This window comes from Grampus griseus (genome assembly GCF_964374135.1).
Source record: "Grampus griseus genome assembly, chromosome: 7".
Taxonomy (NCBI): Eukaryota; Metazoa; Chordata; class Mammalia; order Artiodactyla; family Delphinidae; genus Grampus; species Grampus griseus.
The window spans coordinates 69,083,356-69,104,912 of NC_139001.1; the positions used below are offsets into that span (position 1 = coordinate 69,083,356).

At 35.5% G+C, this 21,557-nt stretch overlaps 1 protein-coding gene across 2 annotated transcripts; it reads right to left on the reverse strand.

Annotated features, from left to right (window-relative positions):
* Positions 1-1,915: 1,915 nt before the first annotated feature.
* On the reverse strand, positions 1,916-20,908 carry GCA (grancalcin). 2 transcript variants are annotated; one of them, XM_082658318.1, is made up of 8 exons: positions 20,762-20,908; positions 16,468-16,626; positions 11,446-11,515; positions 7,593-7,636; positions 7,169-7,316; positions 3,593-3,706; positions 3,196-3,254; positions 1,916-2,547 (listed from the first exon to the last, which is right to left on the reverse strand). In XM_082658318.1, exons 1-8 carry the CDS (start codon positions 20,786-20,788, stop codon positions 2,521-2,523), a joined length of 648 nt encoding a protein of 215 aa, XP_082514444.1. In that variant the 5' UTR covers positions 20,789-20,908; the 3' UTR covers positions 1,916-2,520. The 2 variants fall into 2 exon arrangements, with proteins under 2 accessions (XP_082514444.1, XP_082514443.1); XM_082658317.1 differs by lacking the exon at positions 1,916-2,547 and adding an exon at positions 2,719-2,820.
* Between the last annotated feature and the right edge of the window lie 649 nt (positions 20,909-21,557).

Consider the following 21,557-nt stretch of genomic DNA (forward strand, 5'->3'; position numbering starts at 1 on the left):
TGTAATTCCTGACCTTTAATCATTTGGCAGTCTTTTAGGCATAGGTGAATTACTGCACTGTTATTTGAACTGAAGCATCTCATAATATATATGTAACAGATTTTGTATGATGCAAAACTTTACAGCAAGCTATTTGAATGTTTATTAAAAAAATTCTCAAAATGACATGAAAACATGTTTATTGGATAAATAAAAGCACTTAGACATTAAGAGTGTACATTATTCAATAATTTACATCATCATAAGAAAACTGGGGCATGAGTTAACCAGTACAAACTACCAAACTATATTCATATTCCAGTCATACTCCCTGTAAAACTATTTAATTTTTACCTTAGTAAAGGATGTCTGTTTACATTACTTATTTTAAAGCATCAAAAATGTGAATTGCATTTCAGCAAAAAAATCCTAGTAATATATTCTTTAAGGCTAATGTTTATGTAATTATCTATCTAATGCAAAGTGCAAAAGAACTGTCTGACAACTGGGGTGCATTGGCATGGAACATTAGTTTTGCTAAGAGGAAGGGTTCTGTGGTTAAAAAAAAAAAAAAGTTTGGAAAAAACTGGGTCAAATAAAATTAAATGAGATTTTCTGTACCTTAGGCTTTTTTAAGCTCCCTGAGGAAGGTGAGACTTTCCCAAATACGTTTGGTCATGGAAACTCCTTCTTCACAGACCTCCTATGACCAAAAGTCATAGGAACACCTTTGGAAAAGGATGACTTAGAGAATTGTGTGAAGAAGTTCTAACACAAAGTGTCATTTGGCAAAACTTATATGAGTCATGTCAAGCCATTTTAAAAGTTTTACCTCAACTATGAGCATCCAAATAAGGAAAATTATAAATGACCTCAGAATAGGACAGTAACAACCACCTGTATAAATCAGATGTTAAAATTCCATGCTACTGAGTCATAGTATCACCCTTATTCAACATGAATGATATAGTGTGTTTACATTAGCTTTTTCCTACAACACTTCTAATTAGAATTCGATATCTTTTATGACTCAGTTAACATGCTCTCACATTATCAAATATATGTTCATGAAAAAAAAATTAACAGCCAGAGGACAAAATTACATGGATTATTTATTCACACATTTTTATAAAGCTGACCAAATGAATTCGACAGGTAATTATATAAAATTATCAATATCAACATGAATATACATTACTGCCTTTCTAGGATTTTTTTAAAGTGAAAGTTTATAAAAGGTTTTTGTTCAAGATGCTACCATTCATCCTCCATTTTTAATGAAAAATTTTTAAATGAAAAACTATTAATTTGGTCACGAGCCATATTAAGATTATGACATTTGCACCTTTAAGCTGGAAGATAGTCAGTTAAAGTGTAAGAAAAAATATGTGGTTTATTAAAACTTCATTAAGAAAGACTTTGGGGTGTTTGCCCAGAAAGGGACTGGATTAATTGCAGCAGCTTATACCAGGAATCTTAAATGCTAAGGACCTGGTGACTCCACTTTGCAATTTTTGTTAGTAACACCACTCAAAAATGCTTCCACAATGCCTACCATGCTTAGGACCCACATTACACCTAGTGGTAAAGACTTACTGGTTTACTAATGCCAAAATCACTGGCTAATGTTGTCAAGAAAGTCAAACTTATAATTTCTGAACATTTAAACAAAGTGGTAGATTACTGGAGTTTTTTAAACTTTCTAAACAGTTAACAGCATTATGTATAAACAATTTAGTTTAAAAGGACAAATTTAAATATTGACATTTCATTAAAAATACGTCATTTCCAGAAAATCTAGATTTAGAAAAAGACGCCATTTTAGGTTACCTATAAAGCGCAGAGAAAAAAGTTATGTTTATTAAGAATTTTTTTCCACAGGAGACAATAAAACATATTGAAGAAAAATATATACTGCAAAAAATTCAAAAAGGAAAAACAATGCCTCCTGTAGTTTTATTTCACCATAGTTTAATTTATGGTTCACCTAAGGTGATTTAAGATAAAATTTTAGGAAGTACAATTTTCTTCTTCACAGGCAAAGACTCATGAATTTCTGTTCTCTGATTATGTGATCAAAGAACAAACCCTATTACAAAGATGGCGCAAAATCTAGGCTTCCCCTTCTGGCTCACCCTCAAATACCAACAACTACAAACAAAATTTCCAAGTATAATTTATAACCTTCAGGTAAGTATAAATTAGTTTTATCTAGGCTTTCATCATTTGGTTTCTTATATAATCTATCTTGTAAGTAAGAAAGAAAATTAAAACTAAGAGGTATTTATATCACTTAATCATATCCCAATATTTATTATGCAGATATCCCTAAAGTTATAAATTTATATAAATATTACAAATACAAAAACATCTCTTTTACTGCTTTGCATGGTGAGCTAAAGTAAAAACACATAGAAAGAGAAGAGATTTAACAGACAGGAACATGGAAAAGCCCCAAAAGCTTTAATTCAAAGTAGTTCAGTTCATTTCTTCCAAGCAGAGAAATTCACAGTATTTCTTCAGCCTTCAAATTCTAGACTATCAAATTGTCATAGTGCCCTGCAAAAACTAATACATAAGCAAAATCACCAGCTGGTAACAACAAAATGGTTTTGGTTTTGATTAATTATATTCTACAGAAGCATTTTCACAAAAGGAGAAATTTTGAGTTTCTAAGGCTTGTAACTCAAACCAGTATTAAACTAGTAGGGTAAAGTTGACCCTATAATTCCTACATAACGAAAATAAAACAAAACCTTGAAACACTAAAGAACATGTGAAATATAACCTCTCCTTCAGTTAAAAACAAAACAAACTTGGAATCAGGTTAACAGCAACCATCTGAAATGAGAAATGAACAGTTCCATTACCTATCATAGATGAAAATTTCCTATCTCTCTTAGAAGAAAGACCATCACAAGTAAATTACTCTTTATAAAAGCAATGGTAGTTTTGCCCTTAAAAATGATTTGGAACATAAACTGCCAAAAGTCTGTCATAAAATTTAAAAGTATTTTTATGTTTACTATAAAGTCAAATTGGTATTTCTACCACGATTGAATCTTACATTTGCGTTAAGCTGAAAAACATAAAGAATATGGTCTCTAAAATATATTATTTCCAGTACTGAAACCAGAGATCACTTAAATTTTTTGACAACTGTAAACATATACAAAACACAGTATAAATATCAAAAATGTAATACAGGATACTTACATCATCATATATGAAACTCACAACCCCTTGTCGCAAGTGGTCTCTTCTCCTAAAGAAATCTTTAAACAAAAAAATTACTTTTTCTGTTATAATTTAAAATCTATAGTTTTAAATACTTGGTGTCCCCAGGTACTAAAAAATGAATAATTTTATAATCAAGTAAATCTTAAGTGATTTTATGTCCCAGGCAACTGAGATATGAAGAAAACTTTCCAAAACTGAGCTATAACAATTTTTCACTATTTATAATCCTAAATTTTTAAAGCCTTAAAGCTCTGATTAGATTTAATAGTGAATAAAGGGGGAAAATACATAATACCATCAACTTGCTGAAGAAAGTGAGGGACACCATTCAAGAAAAAAGCTACATGATACTGTACCCATAAATGGTCCATACCTGTCAATGCTCGAAGCTTCACACAGCAAGCAACATAATCATCAAAGAAAATTCTGCCATTCTTGCTATAACGTTTAACAATAGTAGTTAATGTCTGAGGACTCAACCTATAACCTAGAAAAAGGGATTGCTAGATTAAAACTTCCAAAACTAAACATCAAAAGAACACAACAAACAATGCATTCTTGTTAATAAAGTCATAAAACAAATTAACATTCAAAATTCATTACATAAAAATATACATTAGAAACAAAACACATTCCAATTGAAATTGATCAAAGGTTTCATTACTAATAGTGAAGTGGTACATAATTCTCACAATTCTAGCTTTGTAAAAAAGTGATAGCTAGGAAAAAGAAAATATCTTTTTGTGTTTTTAAAATATATTTTGATTTTGAAATAAGGTCTAGTGTATGTCACAGGTTTTTTTAATGCATCAATATTTCAACCCTGTAATTTTATAGTTCTTTAAAGAATATCAGAGCTCTGGGTGTTTCTGGGAGGACTGGAGGTAGCTGTCCAGTTTTCCCAGCACCACTTATTAAAGAGGCTCTCTTTTCTCCATTGTATGTTCTTGCCTCCTTTGTCATAAATTAGGTGACCATATGTGTGTGGGTTTATCTCTGGGCTTTCTATCCTGTACCATTGAACTATATTTCTGTTTTTGTGCCAGTACCATACTGTCTTGATTACTGTAGCTTTGTAGTATAGTTTAAAGTCGGGGAGCCTGATTCCTCCAGCTCCATTTTTCTTTGTCAAGATTGCTTTGGCTATTCGGGGCCTTTTGTGTTTCCATACAAATTGTAAAATTTTTTGTTCTAATTCTGTGAAGAATGCCATTGGTAATTTGATAGGGACTGCACTGAATCTGTAGATTGCTTTGGAATGGCAATCATCAAAAAATCTACAAACAATAAATGCTGGAGAGGGTGTGGTGAAAAGGGAACCCTCTTGCACTGTTGGTGGTAATGTAAATTGATACAGCCACTATGGAGAACAGTATGGAGATTCACTAAAAAACTAAAAATAGAACTACTACATGACCCAGCAGTCCCACTACTATATCCTGAGAAAACCATAACTCAAAGGACACGTGTACCCCAATATGCATTGCAGCACTATTTACAATAGTCAGGACGTGTAAACAACCTACACGTCCAACGATAGATGACTGGATACAGAAAATGTGGTACATATATACAATGGAATATTACTCAGCCAGAAAAAGGAATGATACCCCAGTGTTCACTGCAGCACTATTTACGATAGCCATGTCATGTAAGCAGCCTAATTGTCCATCAACAGATGAATGGATACAGAAAATGTGGTATATATATATATATACAATGGAATATTACTCAGCCATAAAAGGGAATGAAATTGAGGGCTTCCCTGATGGTGCAGTGGTTAAGAATCTGCCTGCCAGTGCAGGGGACACAGGTTCGAGCCCTGGTCCAGGAAGATCTCACATGTCACAGAGTAACTAAGCCTGTGTGCCACAACTACTGAGCCTGCGCTCTAGAGCCCGCGAGCCACAACTACTGAAGCCCACATGCCTAGAGCCCGTGCTCCACAACAAGGGAAGCCACCACAATGAGAAGCTTGCACACTGCAATGAAGAGCACCCCCGCTCGCTGCAACTAGAGAAAGCCCGTGCACAGCAACAAAGACCCAACACAGCCATAAATAAATAAATAAATAAAACAAACCTATTAAAAAAAAGAAAATCAAAGCAAAGGTTATTAGTGATCTTTGCTATCATTCAAACCTATATTTCCCATTGACTATATTGCTTACAAGTGTCTCTTATAGTCAAAGAAAATTTGAGAATCAACATGGTTACTCAGAGGGGGGAGAAATAGGAAAATGTTATTCCATTTTGTCCTATAACCCTTATTCTGTTTCTTCACAGATTTTCATCTTAACCACAGTCTTCTTACTATTTCCTTGGTTCTTTATTGTCTAGCCCAGTGGACTCCAAAAGTTTTTGAATGTGTACTTCTATGAGTAAAAAGTTTTGGATCACTCAATCCCATTATATGTGCATTCATTTAGTTTTAAATTCTATACATGAATTACTATTTGATTATTTACATTTTAAAGTATATATAAAACTAAAATTTAAAAAGAATGGAATAAAAGTAATTAAAAATATAAATTAATATATTCCACTTGTTGCACCCCTAGAGATTCTTATGTATTTAATGAATGTGTACACTTTACTGTGAAGAATGCTGCCTAGAATTATTGTCTTTATATATTAATGGATTAGTAGATTTAGACAAAAGACATTAATCCAGTCAAAGGGAAAAATAATAAAAACAAATGCAACAGAAGATAATTCTATGCATAGCTAAAATGAAATACAATCCAGGAAACTTGCTAAAAGTAAATGAAAGGTATAAATTAATAGAAGTCATATATGCAAACTAATGTAATTATATGCAAATAAGCCCTGAGCTTTCTATTAGAGAATTATGATCTGGATGTGGGACTGATAAAATTCATAAGATTTTCCATAGCATTCTCAGTAAAAATAATTTGAATATCTTAAAATATATCTGAAGACCTTAAATTTGAAAAATACAGAATACCTCTTTGTTACACTCAACTGCCTATGTGAACTCTTCGGTGGTTTTCTTTTTTGCAGTTGGTTATATTAATTTTCCAACACTGTGCTGAATTAAGAACCAAGTTTAATTCATTAGGAATTAAGACTCTATAGTTGAACTATACATGTTTATATGGCCAGGACTGTCCCTAAAATGACCATCTATTAAAACATCTATTGATACAACGAAACTAATCATGGCTTTGACTTTAAATTGGAATTTGAGGTAATTTGCACTTGGTTCAGATTTCTGAAAGTTAAATAAAATCTTTCAAAAAGTGAGTTCTGTTACAAAAGAATTTTGTTTAAAAATGAGTGTAAATAAAATCACGAAAGTAAATACAATTAAGAAAACTACTTAAAATTGCATTAACTGTAAACAAGTTAAACACCATTTATATTATCACTTTTTGAAAGAAAATAGACTGAGAACCTCAGCTTATCAGAGATATGCTAAAAATAAATTTACAGTCTTTTAAGATATTCTAAAATGTAGACTTCCCATTTTGAGGTCTTCCGGTGTCTGCTGTGTGTTCTACACTACATAAAAAAAAGAAGAAAAACCAAAAAAACAGGTTTTACTGCTAGAAAGCTAGACTATGTATGGAGACCTGTAATTGAGATAAGGCTTTGCTGTCAAATTAGAGATCTTACCAAGTTACAAAAGAATACAATATAAATGGTAAGTGAGTACAAACAATTAGAATAAATTTAAGTATACTCAACAAAGGAAATTCAGAAATTGTTTTATCAACCAGAGTGTATGAAAGATCATCTTTGGAAAACTCAGAAATAAAATGGTTTTGTTAAAGGTCTTAAATCAGAATGTATCTATAACCTTGAAATCAAATTGGACAACAGCTGGTGAAATAATATACCCTTTTATTACTTAGCAAATTTAAACAATTAATATTCATCTGAACAAAGATGACCTGGATCAACTCTAAAGAATTTAATATTCTTACCCATAGCAGCAATGGCTTGATTCAATTCATGACGCTCTACTGTGCCACTTCCGTCTTTATCAACAGTTATGAAATTTTGCTTCCAGGCATTAAGAGCTGCCCAAAGTTCTTTGAATTCATTAAATCCCATTTTTCCTGTGTAATCTCTCTGATAGTTTTATTAACAAAAATAAATTTTGATACCAAAGAATCTACCCGGACCCCAAACTCCAAATAATTGACTAAAATATTGTTAAGTTCACTTCTGCAAGAGTTAGCCAAATTTAGCATATAAATAGATTTCTGTGTAAAAATGGAAAAGAATGGAATTCAAACAGGATGTTACAAAGTATTGTTAAACTCTCTAGTTTACTATGATCATTTATATCTAACAATTGCCTTAATATTCTCTATTCCAATATTTTCTATTTTTAGTCAAGGATACATCCAACATGGCAATCATAATTCTGCAGGTTTCCAAACTGAAGGCTATAAAACATATTTATTATTTGAATTAAATTCTGCCCGATTTTATTTATATAAAATTACAACAATTTCTGTTTTCAAAACAAAACATTTCCACATTGCCAAACATACACAATCACCCAATGAACAAACTTTGAATGTTAGGCATGCATAGTAAAAAAAAAAAAAAAAAAAAAGAGACTAAAATAAAAGTTACTACCTTCATACTACTCACATCTAGTAAGGGGATTTGGGTAATTAAATAAGCAATTATAAAATACTGAAAATTAAACAAGTGAAAAGGAGGGCTTCAGTCTTCCTAACACAAATGCCAAGTCAGGTTTAAGTAGAAGTTGTCATACACTGAGATCACATAACTTGAAAGTGTTAGAGATTTGGTTAAAGCTTGGGGTATATGGGAAGGAGAGGCATATGCATATAATGACTTCAGAAAGCCAGATGAGGACCAGGTCACGAAAGTCTTGAATGCCACCCTAAAGTTTTAGACCAATGGAAGTTACTAAAGGATTTTAAGGAACAGAGGGGCAATTCTAAAATTTCCATTTCAGAAACAGTAATTGACGAAGAACATACTAGAGAGTAAAGTAAGATGGATCTGGATGTAGGTAAACCATCTGGTAGTTTACTGCCATCAACCAAGTAAGAAAAAGATGAGCTTCAGAACTGAAAGCAACTGTTTTTTCTCGGGGGAGGGGAAAAGAAAGGAAGAAGAAATAAAGATAACAAGATAGTTTGCTATCTTAAAATCAGGGATTATTAGAAATATTAACACTTTCATATTTAAAGAACTATAACTGAGGACTCACTAGGCAGAATTTAATTTTTCTAAACCTTATCACAATTACATTCAACTAGCATGCTGATTTATCTCAAGACTAATTACACATAGTCCTGATAAAGGAGATATGTCAGTACAGTCAAGTTTACAAAGTTCTTACTAGTAGCTCATTAAAATAAATGAATGAATAAATAAAAATGCTTAAAATTATTTTACTTTATGCTATTTGATAAAATATTTTGAAATTTTTATAAAGAAAAAAACTATTTCAGCTAAATTTTAGACCCATTAAAGAAAATTATAAAACAATCCAAAAGTTAAAAGAGCTTTCTTTGAATGTTTCATATGGTGTCAATGTTAGAATAGGTGGTTACAGTATTTTCAGACTGACAATTCAACTGACAGTGAATAGCATGTACTATGAGCCAGGTAGTGTGTGTTTTGTGATTTCACATAAACATGCCAAACCTATCCTAGCCCCAATTTTACAAATAAAGCAACTGTGGCCCAGAAAGATAAAGTTTCCCACGTTCACTAGCTAACAGGTGGAAGAGTCAGGATTGGAGCCCAGTGCTCCTTCATTCAAAAACTACTCAGGCAAGGAGGGGGAGAAATCTCTGGAATGGCATTCCATCATTTTGTCAAGTAAATGACATCTGTTTTGCCTTAAAGTTAATATGGCAGCACACATTCATTAAGTGGGAGAATCTGAATAGATGATAATAAATGACAAAAATTGAGTCATCAAATAAGCAGATCTTCAATCAATCTCAAAATAGGACCAAGTATATGTAAGATTAAGTATCTGACGAAGAATGAAGGGAGAGAATTTTTAGGAAAGTTGACAGATTTTCCCTTTCTTCCCACATCCCATTAGAATGGACAGAATTAAAATGAATTTCTAAAAGTTGTAATCCTTTAGCGAAGAAGAGAATGAGAGAGAAAACAAAGGAATAAAATTTTGCAAGTTGGAAAAGTAGGTGGACCTAAGTTGACAACCTAGATCTGAGAAAGTGGCTTCCTGAACTTGCAATAAGACAACCTGAGAAGCAGCCTGGTTATCCTGGAGGATATTCTAAACGTTTAAGGACTGGCAGTACTTCTGAAAATGGGTGTGAATGTAGAGACAAAAACCGAAGGACTGATTGAATGTCTATCTAAGGAGCCTTTAGAGCCCCAAATCCCCTCCTTGCTTCAGCTACATGGATGGCTACTCCCACGCCGGTAGACATCTGGGGTTTTATTCTCTGGAGAGGGCTGTGCACTGCAGGAAACCAGGCACAGCTGAGGACAGGACTATCTACTAAAACAAGGAAATTCAATGACAATTTACAAAAGACAGAACCCTGATGAGTCCTCCCTCCTCCGCTCCAGACAGAAGATCAACTGGACAACCAGCCCCAAAGGAAATCCCGAAAGATCCTGATACCCAGTGCTGGAGGACACACTGCCCAGCCAAACCACCAGACTCTGAAGTCTACAGTCAACACCCAGCCTGGCTCTCAGGGCTTCTAACTGGCATTTTAGTTAAATATGAGCAAGCTAGGATCATCAGACACCTGAGAAAAGCACCTAACATGAAAGACAGCCAAACAAACAACGTGGGAAAAAAAACTGGAGGAAGTAGGTTATGTAGGAAGAAAAAAGCTTAAAAAAAATACATTAACAATCTCAGAGATAAGGGAAGACATCGCATTCATGAAAAAAGAACAAAGGCTCTTGGATTTTAAAAACATGATAGGAGAAATGAAAGACTCAATGGAAGGTTTCGAAAATAAAGATGAGTGCTCGCTTCAGCAGTACATATACTAAAATTGGAACAATACAGAAAGTAGCATGGCCCTTGCACAAGGATGACACACAAGTTTGTTCTGTGAAGCGTCCCATAGTTAAAAAAGAAAAAGAAAATAAAGTTGAGGAAATTTCCCCAAAAGTAGAGGAAAATAAGAGGTAGGAGAGAAAAGGTAAGAAAAGTGACCCAGTCCAAAGACACATTCCAGAAAGAGAAAATGGAGAAAACAGCGCTGAACTAATGCAAATGAGTCTCCAGATTAGGAGTGCCCACTGCATTCCCCACACAACCAGGCACAGCACTGTGACATTTCAGACTAGGGACAAAGAAGATCTCACAAGCCTCCACACAGTAATAATAAACAACATACAGGCAGGAAACAAAAAGATAAAGCAACAATGGAAGCTGGAAACAATGGAGCAATACCTTTAAAATTCTAAGTCAAAATGATTTGTAATCTGGAGTTCTATACCTGGCCAATCACTTAATTCTGAGGATAGAATGAAAGCATTTTCAGAGAAAGTCTCAAAAAATTTACCTCCCATGCACTTTTATTAAGAAGCTAATTCAATATATTTTATCAAATTTAAAATGACAACAAGGGATGGAATGAAGGGGAGATCCAACTCAAGAGAGAGAAGAAAGGGCTCCAGGAGTGCAAGCATGACAGCTATGCACAGAAAACGAAGCACAACAGAAAGCTCCTGGATGAAGATTAATTTCAGAAAAAGCAAAAAGTTACATTAAAAGAAAAATTAATCATATATTATTACAAGACTCAGGAAGAGCATTTAGATAGTAACAATAAGGCAAATATTGATTAGTGAGCTAATGAAAATTACTTAACAGCAGATGGATGAGGGAGCTCCTGTGTAGAGTACAGGGACACAGGTGAGAGGGTTACATCCTCATCACCCAAGGCAGGACATAATAATTGATGATCATTAAAAGTGAAAATCCATAGTGATAAAGGCATGCTATTTTGAGATATGGAGGCAAATTTCAAAAGAATTAGCTGAAGAACTTTAAAGAGATTTTCTCTGCGAGTGGTTAACATTGGGGAGGGAGGAATGCATTGCTGAACAGTATTTTCATAACAAGCTTTGCAGAATTATTTGGTTCTTTGAGCTATGTGCATGTATATGTGATAAAAATTTTTTTTAATATTTTAAGTATGGAAACAAAAAAGTTAGAAAATGAATTTCCTAGTCCAATTTTAACAGAGAAAAAAAGAGATCTCACGAGAAAAAGTTCCACTAATTCCAGACTGTGTTAAACATTTCTGAAGTTCTTCAGCATCCACTTCACCATCCTGTTACAAAATAATTATAACCTGATTAATAAAATCAGCTGTATAAAAGCATACTAAAATGCTAACTAACTGTTCTAGGCCGATCAATAAATAGGCAATCTTCAAAATACTACTCTATTATCAACTACAAAATTATAGAGATAATTATTGACGGCAAAGGCACATTAGAGAACATCACACAACATGAATACTTTTTTCACAATCAAATTTTATTCTATTAAATTATTCAGGTATTTCAAATATAAGTTATATTCTCTGCTTCTGAAAAATAGCATAATCACTCTGTCCTATAATAGTGCAAAGTAATACCTTGTGAGAATCATTATACCTCTACTTAGAATAGTTAGAAAAATGCCTAAAATGCTAAAATGCGTTCAGAGAAGTCTCAAACACTTTCCTTTCATGCCCATTTTGAGAGGAGATTATTTCTAAAGGATACTCAATCTTTAACTGGGAAGAGAAAATATCTTTTTCCTCCACAGCATTAACCTCAGCAAAGTTTTAGAGTCCCCTCTGATTTTTTGTCCAAATATTCTTGTTTGACCTTCTTACGGGAAAAAAATTTTTTTTATCACAAGTAACCACAATGGAAGTGAACCAGGTTGAATACTCTCATTATGTTTCAGTACCTCATCCTATTTTCTACAAAAATAAAGAGTTAATTTACTTGGAAGCATCACATACACTGTCACAAATTCAAAACAACAGCTCTGAGAAAGGATTAAGGAGGCAAATTTAAAACACGTAATTTGTAAGAACCCAAGAAAAAAACATAACTTTTACAAACTACTTCTAAGAAGTATTATAGACACTTCTAAGGAGTATTATAAACATTATCAGGCAAGTGAGAGACTAGCCTTTAAATATAAGGAAGTTTAAGAAAACTCAGTAGTCACAGTAATGTTTTAATGCGATATTAAAAAAATTAACGCAAAAATTCTGTGAATAAATATCCAGTTTTTAAACAAAGGATCTGACCCTGTGCTTGCATCATTCACTTCATTTGTCTCTTGATTTTGACCCTGTTTAGGTCTATCAAGCCTGTTAGATTTACCTGACGGTTTTACATTTTTAAGATATTAAAGTATGTACTGGTTTATTTATTGTATTTTAGTCTGCTTGTTTCTGGAAAATAAACCCAAGTATTTATTAGAACAACTTAGCTCAAGGCAAAGGATTTTATATTTTAGTGAAGTCTGCTTCTGGACACAATCTAGGTGGGGAAAATCACAAAACCGCTAGGTACGGAAGGGTGACACGGAGAGAGGAAGGGAAACGTGGAAGGGGACAAAAGGTTAGGGGAGGGGTGAGGAGAATAAACAAAAACTTCACTCACTGTAAGTTTAAGGAACCAATATTCCAAAGTATGTGGAAAAATCTAATGTTCAGAAAGACAGTCCACAAGAATGAACCATTTCAGAACAAATTCATACAGGATGAAAGAATTTTATAGAGCAATCATTAAAACAAGTATGCTAAGAAAATGCAGAGAAATAAATGAACAGATATGTTCCATTTACAAAGAATAAGAAATTCATCCATTTAACATATATCTGTTGAACAACCTAACACGTTCAAGCACCATTAAATGGACTAAGTACCAAGCCGTGTCCAAAACAAATTCCTCGCCTTCATAGAGGTTACATTTTAGTGGTGGGAGAGAGGCGGTAAAGCAGAAATTACATCTGATGGTAGTAAGTGCTGAGGGAAAAAATACAGCAGAGTAAAGGTGCTAAGAAGGAGTGTTGTGGAGTACGGCGAGGAGGCCAATGGTATTTTACATAGATGGTAAAGCAGAGCCTTTTGGTAAAGCAGGCGAATTTTGAGAGAGATTTGAAGAAAGTGAAGGAGCGAGCTATGCAGACATCTGAGGGAGAGTGCTCTAGGCCCGAGTTGTCCAAAACAGAAGCCACTAGCCCCACATTCCACCGAGCGCTTAAATGTGCCTAGTCTGAACAGAGGTGTTCTGTTAGTGTAAAATACACACCAGATTTCCAAGACTTAGTAACCACGACATAGAGTAAAATATCTTATTAATAAGTTTTACATGATTACATGTTGAAATGTTAATCTTTTTTGATACACTGGGTTAGATAAAATATTCTATTAAAATTAATTTCACCTATTTCTTTTTACTCCTTAAAATGCACTACTTGGAGGCTTGAGAACTACACATGTGGCTTGCGTTTGTGGCTCACACTCTATTTAATTTGGACAGTGCAGTTCTAGGCAAAGAGAACAAGTGTAAGGGTCGGAGGATGTTCTTGGTGTTGCTATCATCTTCACTCACTCACCTTGAGCACGCCTCTCCCTGTACCGTTATCATTTCCCACAGGTCTATCTCCCTGACTAGACAGAGATCGTCTAGGTCAGTATCTGAGTTTCATTTACCTTTCATCCCCAGACCCTAGCCCAGTATCTAGTACAAAGCAAGTTAGCTGTTTGGTAGAATGTAGATAATTCCTTTGGTTCTTCACTAAACTGTAGTCATTTCTGACAGTTTGTAGCCATATTCATTTACTATTTCAAAAGGTTGAAACTATTACAATTTCTCATTCAAGTATGGATTAAATTTAAAAGTCTAAAACCTAATTAACGAATGAAATTCTATTTTGCATGTGTTTTTATAGAATTTTGGAGTTTTTCTAATAACCTGAATAGCTTTGCAGAAAGTTATTTATCACTATCAGAAAGCATTATCCTGGTACACTACATCACACTAGTATTTAATACATTTTATAAAAACATGTTATCTTAATTAACTAACAAGCAGTGTCTTCCTAAATTATAAGGAGAAAATCCAAGGGATCATTTTGGATCTCTTTACAGGCAGTTTGAGCTGAGGATTGTGATCAACTATCTAAACCCTCAACTAAATTACCTATCATTAGGGGTAGAAAACTGCATTTTCTAATTAAATATTAAGAGCTTTAGATAGATAATTAACAAAAAATCAATTGCCCTTGGTTGGGTTAACTGATAGGCAGCAAGATTTTGAAATGATATTCAAGTTCAAGTCCTATTTGTTAGGCTAATCAATCTTAATCTCTACTTACTCATCTATAATAAAAGAGCACATCCATCTGACCTACCTCACAGAGCTGCTGTGTGGAAAAATGCAAGCAGTGTGCACATTAAAGTTGAAGTTGTTGGTATTATCAAGATACTTCTGTGTGTATACGTGTGTGTGCCTGTGTGTATTTATGCACGTACTAACCAGAATTTCCCTGAATCAACTGATGACTGAATCATTACTGTTAGGAAAACATCCTCCTATAAAAAGGGACACTGCAGAAACTTTTAATTGGACATTTCTCAGAGTATCTTTAATTATGAGGCCTATCAAAAAAGAATATAGCTGCAGAGGTGAGTTTGGTAACTAGGTTCTAGGATCATAATGTATAAATCTGATACTACACTTGAACCCTTAAAGCCAGACAAAATTCGTCATATAAGAGAACTGTCTAAATATTTGGATGAAAAATTGAAAATGAGATAGTTTATGCATCCATTCAATGACTAATATAATCCTAGTGCCTCCTGGGTAAGAGACAATATGACAAGGGCCACGTCCTTATGGAATTTAATTATTCAAAAGCACAAGACTGAAAAATTTAAGGAAAGTATCAAATAGTACAATCATAGCAAATTATTGTTGACAACTGTTACAATGAAATAGTTCTTAAGTCAAAAAAAGTCTCTAAATATATATGTCTGGTTCTTACGTTTTAAGTTGTAATTTTATAAAATGGATTTATTATATAGTCAGCTATAGATAACATACTTATTCCCAGTATTATACTTAAGAGTTCTTTGCAGATAAGAGTGGCATAATGCAACAGTTAGGATTGCATTTAACTACAGAACAATTAGAAAATGTTATAAAAGGGGCTTAAACAAATCAATGTTTGTTGTTTTTATACAAGAAGTCTGGGGCTATGCAGAACAAGACTCTGTGGCAACTTAATGAGGCCATCAGTCTCTTTCCATGTTTCCACATTCCCCATCCATAGGCCTTTATCTCAAGCTTGTTGCCTCAAGATCACAATGTGGCTGCAGCACCTCCATACTGCAAGTCCCCTTTCCAGGCAGTAGGATGAAGGCAGAGAAAGGGCCAACACTAGTTCCAGGAAAGCTTTCCTCATTTGGAAAAGGAAAGCATCCCAAAGAAATTACACCTACATCTCAATGGCCAGTCTTATGGCACATGGTTACCTTTATAGAAAGGTGTCTGAGATGGTATTAGGGCTTTCCAACCGCTACCACACGTGAAAAGGGAAAAGGAGGTTTTGAATGGAATTCGGGTAGCCAAAACAAAGTGTCTGCCACATGTAATAATTCTGTGCATATCCTCTATTTCTAGAAAGGCATATGGGACCTAGTGAACATTTAAGTGATTGAATAATGAATTGAAAATTTTATCAAACTTCTATGAAATTCTATGCACTCAATAAATCATTCTTGACCACTATAAAAGAAAAGAGACATGGACTGTGACTGAGACCCAAGTATGAATCTCTGTCTCTGCTCATTAGTCTGGTATTTGTCCCTTCGTTCTGCCTTGTTTCCTTTATCTTTTCCTGATTTGCTTTACCATCCTCAAGCCTCTCCCGGAAACATCCACAATTTACAAGTCTCCTTTGTGATACTCTGCCCCAGCTTCCTCAAGGAGGTTTACATACAATCTCTTTTTCCCAGATCCTATCTGGCTCAGTCTCCACACACCACCCTGGTTACTCCTAACGTGTCAGACATCAAACTAACAGACTTTTTAATGAGATAATTATGACTACCCTCATCTCTGAGCTCAAGAAGAAAATGAGTCTAGATAAGTTTAAAATGCAAGTTTCATATACATTTAAAATGACACACTAAATAAAAGAGCTGACATTTGTTTTAAGTTGCAATCAGTTTTTAAAACTGATATTTGTGCTATATATTTAGGATTTTACCTGGTCAGCAACAGCAGTGAAGTATGTCCACATGGGGTCTCCCGCTGAGGAATAACTGTCCGGATAAGCTGGGTATGCAGGGTATCCACCAGGGAGCACAGCTGGCCCTGTTCCTGGCATTGGCTGTCCCATTTGCATCTGATTGCTAAAATTTCCAAGCTATAAAAGTGAAAAAGGAGAAGGTTATTAATACAAATATTACCCATTATCCACTGAAGTTGGTTTAAAAGAAAATACTTATGAGAAGTCCATTGAAAAGCAAAACTCGAGTTACTGAAAGCTCCCAAATTATCACAAAAGCTGTTAGCTACAAACTGCGAGATGCCCTGCATTACTTAATTCAGCTCATCAACAAATGTTATCCAACATGTTTTAAAGTGTTAAAGAAAAAAGAAGTCTCTAGCCTCTAAGAATGAGGCACACTTTAAAAAAGTAAAAAATACAAGAAGCAAAAAGTAAAAAATACAAGAAATTTTCACCTAGAGTAAAACTAAGAAGTAGTATACCTAAAATACAAGAAACTTTCACCTAGAGTAAAACTAAGAAGTAGTATACCTAAAGACACATACATAGAATACATGGGAAATACAATACAACAAAACTGTGAATGAATCATGGGAAGATGCATAGGGCTAACATCCCCTCCACTAGAAAATATTTATTTTTTAAAAAGCAAGATATCAATGAACAGAACAATAAAGTGATAATTCCAACAATAGTCCTCTTCAAAACTGATAAGAATAACAACAATGAGAATACCAATAATAATAATACTCAGCTAATGTTTATTGAGAGCTTTTTATATTGCAGGTACTGTTCTAACGACTTTCCATCTACCATGTGATTTGATTTCCCAACAACTCAGTGAGATATGAAAGTACTATCCTTTTTTCAGTTGAGAACGTGAAACTTCAAGGTTTCCTGAATTAGTTAAGGTCAAATGGCTAGTAAGAAATAGATCATGATTCAAATATAAAGCTGACCCCAGAGACTACATACTGTTTGTTTCCTGCTATGGCTCTGGTTACTGTCTTCTTTTCACTTTGGAACTTGGTATACATTTTTTTATATCTTAGAGAGATATTTTGCTCACTGTTTTTAATGAGTCTGGAGGAGGAATAAGTATCAAGATTGTTCATTATTCCATTTGGAACAAAAATCTTGATCTGCATCTTTGAAGAATAAGCAGAAATTGATGGGCAAAAAGAGAAAAGAATTCTAAGAGGGGGAAAAAGGCAAAAGGTAGGAGCCTTTAGTGGCAGTTTGAAAAGCTGCAGCATGGGATATGGTAAAGGCCAAAGGGATGCAGAAAGTATGGGAGCTCCAGGAAATGTGTTCAAGGATCAAAAACTAGATTATGAAGCAATGAAGTATAAGAAAGGGAACAATAAACATTAAAACAATATAATGAATTTGAAAAAAAAGTAACTTTAAAAGTTATTCTTTGCAAAGAGACAGACTGTCAGAGGAGAGGCCAATTTCTGGAATAAAAAAGAGAAGTGTATATAACCACAAAGAGAATTCAAATTAAAAAATACATATTAACAAATGCTTACGAACACCTCTTTACCAATACATTTGAAAATGTAGGGGCTTCCCTCGTGGCGCAGTGGTTAAGAATCCGCCTGCCAATGCAAGGGCCATGGGTTCGAGCCCTGGTCCGGGAAGATCCCACATGCCGCAGAGCAACTAAGCCCGTGTGTCACAACTACTGAGCCTGCACTCTAGAGTCTGCGAGCCACGAGCCACAACTACTGAAGCCCGCGTGCCTAGAGCCCATGCTCCACAACAAGAGAAGCCACCACAGTGAGAAGCCCACGCACGCAATGAAGAGTAGCCCCAGCTCTCCCCAACTAGAAAAAGCCCGCGCGCAGCAATGAAGACCCAACATAGCCAAAAATAAAATAAATAAATAAAATAAAGTTTAAAAATTAAAAAAAAAATGTAAATGAAATGGGCCTTCTAAAAGTATCTAAATTCTATAAATTACAAATATTGATTCAAGGAAAAAAAACTTCCTATTTCTAATAAGGGTAACTAGGATAAGATCAATCTTCACACACACAAAAAAAATTTTCATAAAATATTATTTTTTAATATTAAAGGAAAAAGGTAAAATTTCCTCACTCATACGGGGAAACTTCCAGGCCAATACTGGGGGACAAGTCTAGACCCAGAGGTAAAAGGATTAGCGAAATTCCCAAAGCAGCTTTTGCTCTGAGGCAAAAAACAAACACCTAGACTTTGGTTCCAAGGCCTGCCTCCAAGGACGTGAAGGGCAATCAAGGCCTGGGGCATATCCAAGAAATTAAGGCTTACTGGAGACCCTCACACCTTAAGCTTCACAGAAGGAAAACTGAAAAAACTTTTTTCTAAGAAGAGAGGCCAAACTAAATATAAGCCTATTAGCGAAAAGCTCATGTTGAGGTGGTGCCAGGAGACTGGCTATAGACCCTCTACTGTGGCATCTCCATGTGTGCCTGGAGGGTTCAGCATACTTGTTTTTTAATCAAAGTCAGGCAAGCAGTATTATATGAAGAACCTGGCCTTAGGAATAACCTTCTATCTACCTTTCCTTCCTGTCTCGCAATATTAACTTCTCCAAAATCCAAAAATGTCAGAGCCTGGTGGAGGCCAGATTAAAGATGGTTGCAAATTCTTTGCAACCTTTCCCCTGCAAAGGCAAAGACTTTCTCTACTCCCTTGAATCTGGGCTGGGCCTGTTTCAGCTTTATCTGGTAGAAACTGCACCACATGCATTCCAGGCTTAAGACTTTAAGAGGACACACAGCTTTAGTTTCTCTCTTAGAACATGGCCAGCATGAAGAAGCTCAAGACCCATGTGGAAGGGCCCACATGGAGGGAAACTCAGACCCCTAGCCTACAAAGTAAACCCTGAAGAGTAGTTTATAATAAATTCATATTTCAAGTTGTCTTCCCAATAGTTTCAAATGAATCAAAACTGACCATTAGGTCATCATTGTCATGACCTGGTAATGCGACTGAAGAAAACCTTGGACTTGTGTCAGCAATGTCATTTTCATGTAGTTTTGCACACTTTTGAATCTTTAGTATTCTCTTTGATCCCTAGTTTCGTCCCAGAAATTTTCAACTACTTGTCCATTTTGTGAGGGTTACTTTGGATAAACTAGATCATATAATCTGTAACCCTGGAGAATTCTGCACATATAAACTGTGTAATAAGTCACAACAGGCTGCATAGAACTCCACTTCATACCTCAGGATACCAGCTGTACCTTATGTCAGTGTTCTTCAAACATTTGCTTCCCTATCCCTAAAACAATGTTGAAAAGTTATATACTTTTCCCCACAGTTTATGTTGACATTTGACATTCTTAAGTCAAATGTATTAGGCATTAAGCAATGCCTAATACACTGTAAATCTTGACATTCACAAATGATGTCTTACATCACTCTTTGGAAAGTATCCGTTGCTATCTACATACTATAATGACCTGATACTTGCTCCTATCCATTTTTTTTTAAGAGAAATGAAAAGGCTCTTCTGGAACACTCAGAAATTTTACCTTTTTCCTTTTATTCTTGGAACTTATTTTTTATTCTGTTTCTTCCTCATCTGTATAAGCTTTCTATGCTTAAAATGTATCATTATGCTTGAAAATACTGATCACACTATAACACTTACCTAAAATAAAAATGTATGTAAACTGAAATTTTAAATTTTGTTTTATTTCCTGTTACCATAATGGATACTACAGTCACAACTCCCAACTCCCAAAAGTGATGCAGGATAAACGGTTACGTAAGAAAGTATAATCTTCTCCACCTCCCCACTCCCCCATCCCCGCCCCCAAATTCTAGAAGAACACTGTCCTTGGTAGAATAGTAAACATTAGGAGACATTTAGCATACCTTAATTTATTCATAAGCAACATAGAGAACAGAAAAGAAGTGGTCAAAAAATTCAGGAAAAGGATGTCTAGCAAAACCGGGGAGGAGGGGGTTAGGAGGATTGGACGGAGGGCGCACCACAAAAGATTACTGGAACAAGAAAAAGGATGCTTTGTTCCTCCATTCCAGGGAAGAAATTTCTAAAAACACTCCACACCCTTGGCTCCACAAGGACTCGTCTAAGGGTTCCTCAGGGACCAGAACACCTGCGGCTCCCCGCTCGGCCCCAGCCCCGGCTTCCTACACGGCGCGAAGTCCCGGCGCCGCCGAGTACCAGAGGCGGGCGAAGTTAGCAGGCACCGCCCGCCGGAGCGCCACACCCCGCGGAGGCAGAGGCCGCGCCGAAGCGGCCAGGACTCACCCCTCCTCCGTATCGCGGGTAGGCCATGACAATCTTGCGAACGTCAACCGTCACCCTCCGAGTCAGCGTCCGCCAGGCTGGGAGAAAAGCGGAGGTACAGCTGCAGGTGAAAGTGAGATTGACGGACTCGCCGGCCGCGCCGTTCACTTCCTCGAGACCAACCCCCCCGGAGTCCAGCTCTGCCCTACTCAGCTCGGATTGGCTGAGACCGGCCCTTCGGAGCCTATAGTACCTAAGCCCGCCCCTTCCCCAGGCTAGTCCCATCCATCTCGTCTCTGATTGGCTTCACGCGGCCAACCTTTTCCTACTCCTCGTTTATTGACTCGCTCGGGTCTTGCGCTCTCTCCTCGCTAAACCGAGAATCCTTTGCAACAGTAACTTCCACCCTCTTTGGAAAGGCTCTGTAGGTCGGTTTCTTTTCTCCTTAGAAACCCAGACCAGCAAGTGCATGACCTCTTTTAACCTCCACTCTTTTGAAGCTGGGCTACCGAATACTTATCTATGAATTTCAAAACTTGAAGAGTTACTTACATCTATTTTTCCGTAGCGTTGATGTCACATCATCAAAACTATGAAACCTTGACCTCTACTCCAAAGGTAGTGCTTCTGAGCTAAAACTCTCTTGACACCAAATTTTACCAAAAGGTTATTATAGTTTGTTAGATAAATGGTGACCAGAAGTTGCCAGATTTAGCAAATAAAAATACAGATGTCCAGTTAATTTTTTTTTTTTTTTTTTTTTTTTGCGGTACGCAGGCCTCTCACTGCTGTGGCCTCTCCCGCCGCGGAGCACAGG

Excerpts from the sequence above, each read along its gene's own strand:
- GCA (XM_082658317.1), bottom strand. The coding sequence starts at position 20,788 with ATGGCCTACCCGCGATACGGAGGAGGG. Across the intron at positions 7,637-11,445 it reads AATTAGTGGAACTTTTTCTC|CCTTCAGTTTGGAAACCTGC; the intron begins GTGAGATCTCTT and ends TATGTTTTATAG. Across the intron at positions 3,707-7,168 it reads TCAAGCCATTGCTGCTATGG|GTTATAGGTTGAGTCCTCAG; the intron begins GTAAGAATATTA and ends CCCTTTTTCTAG.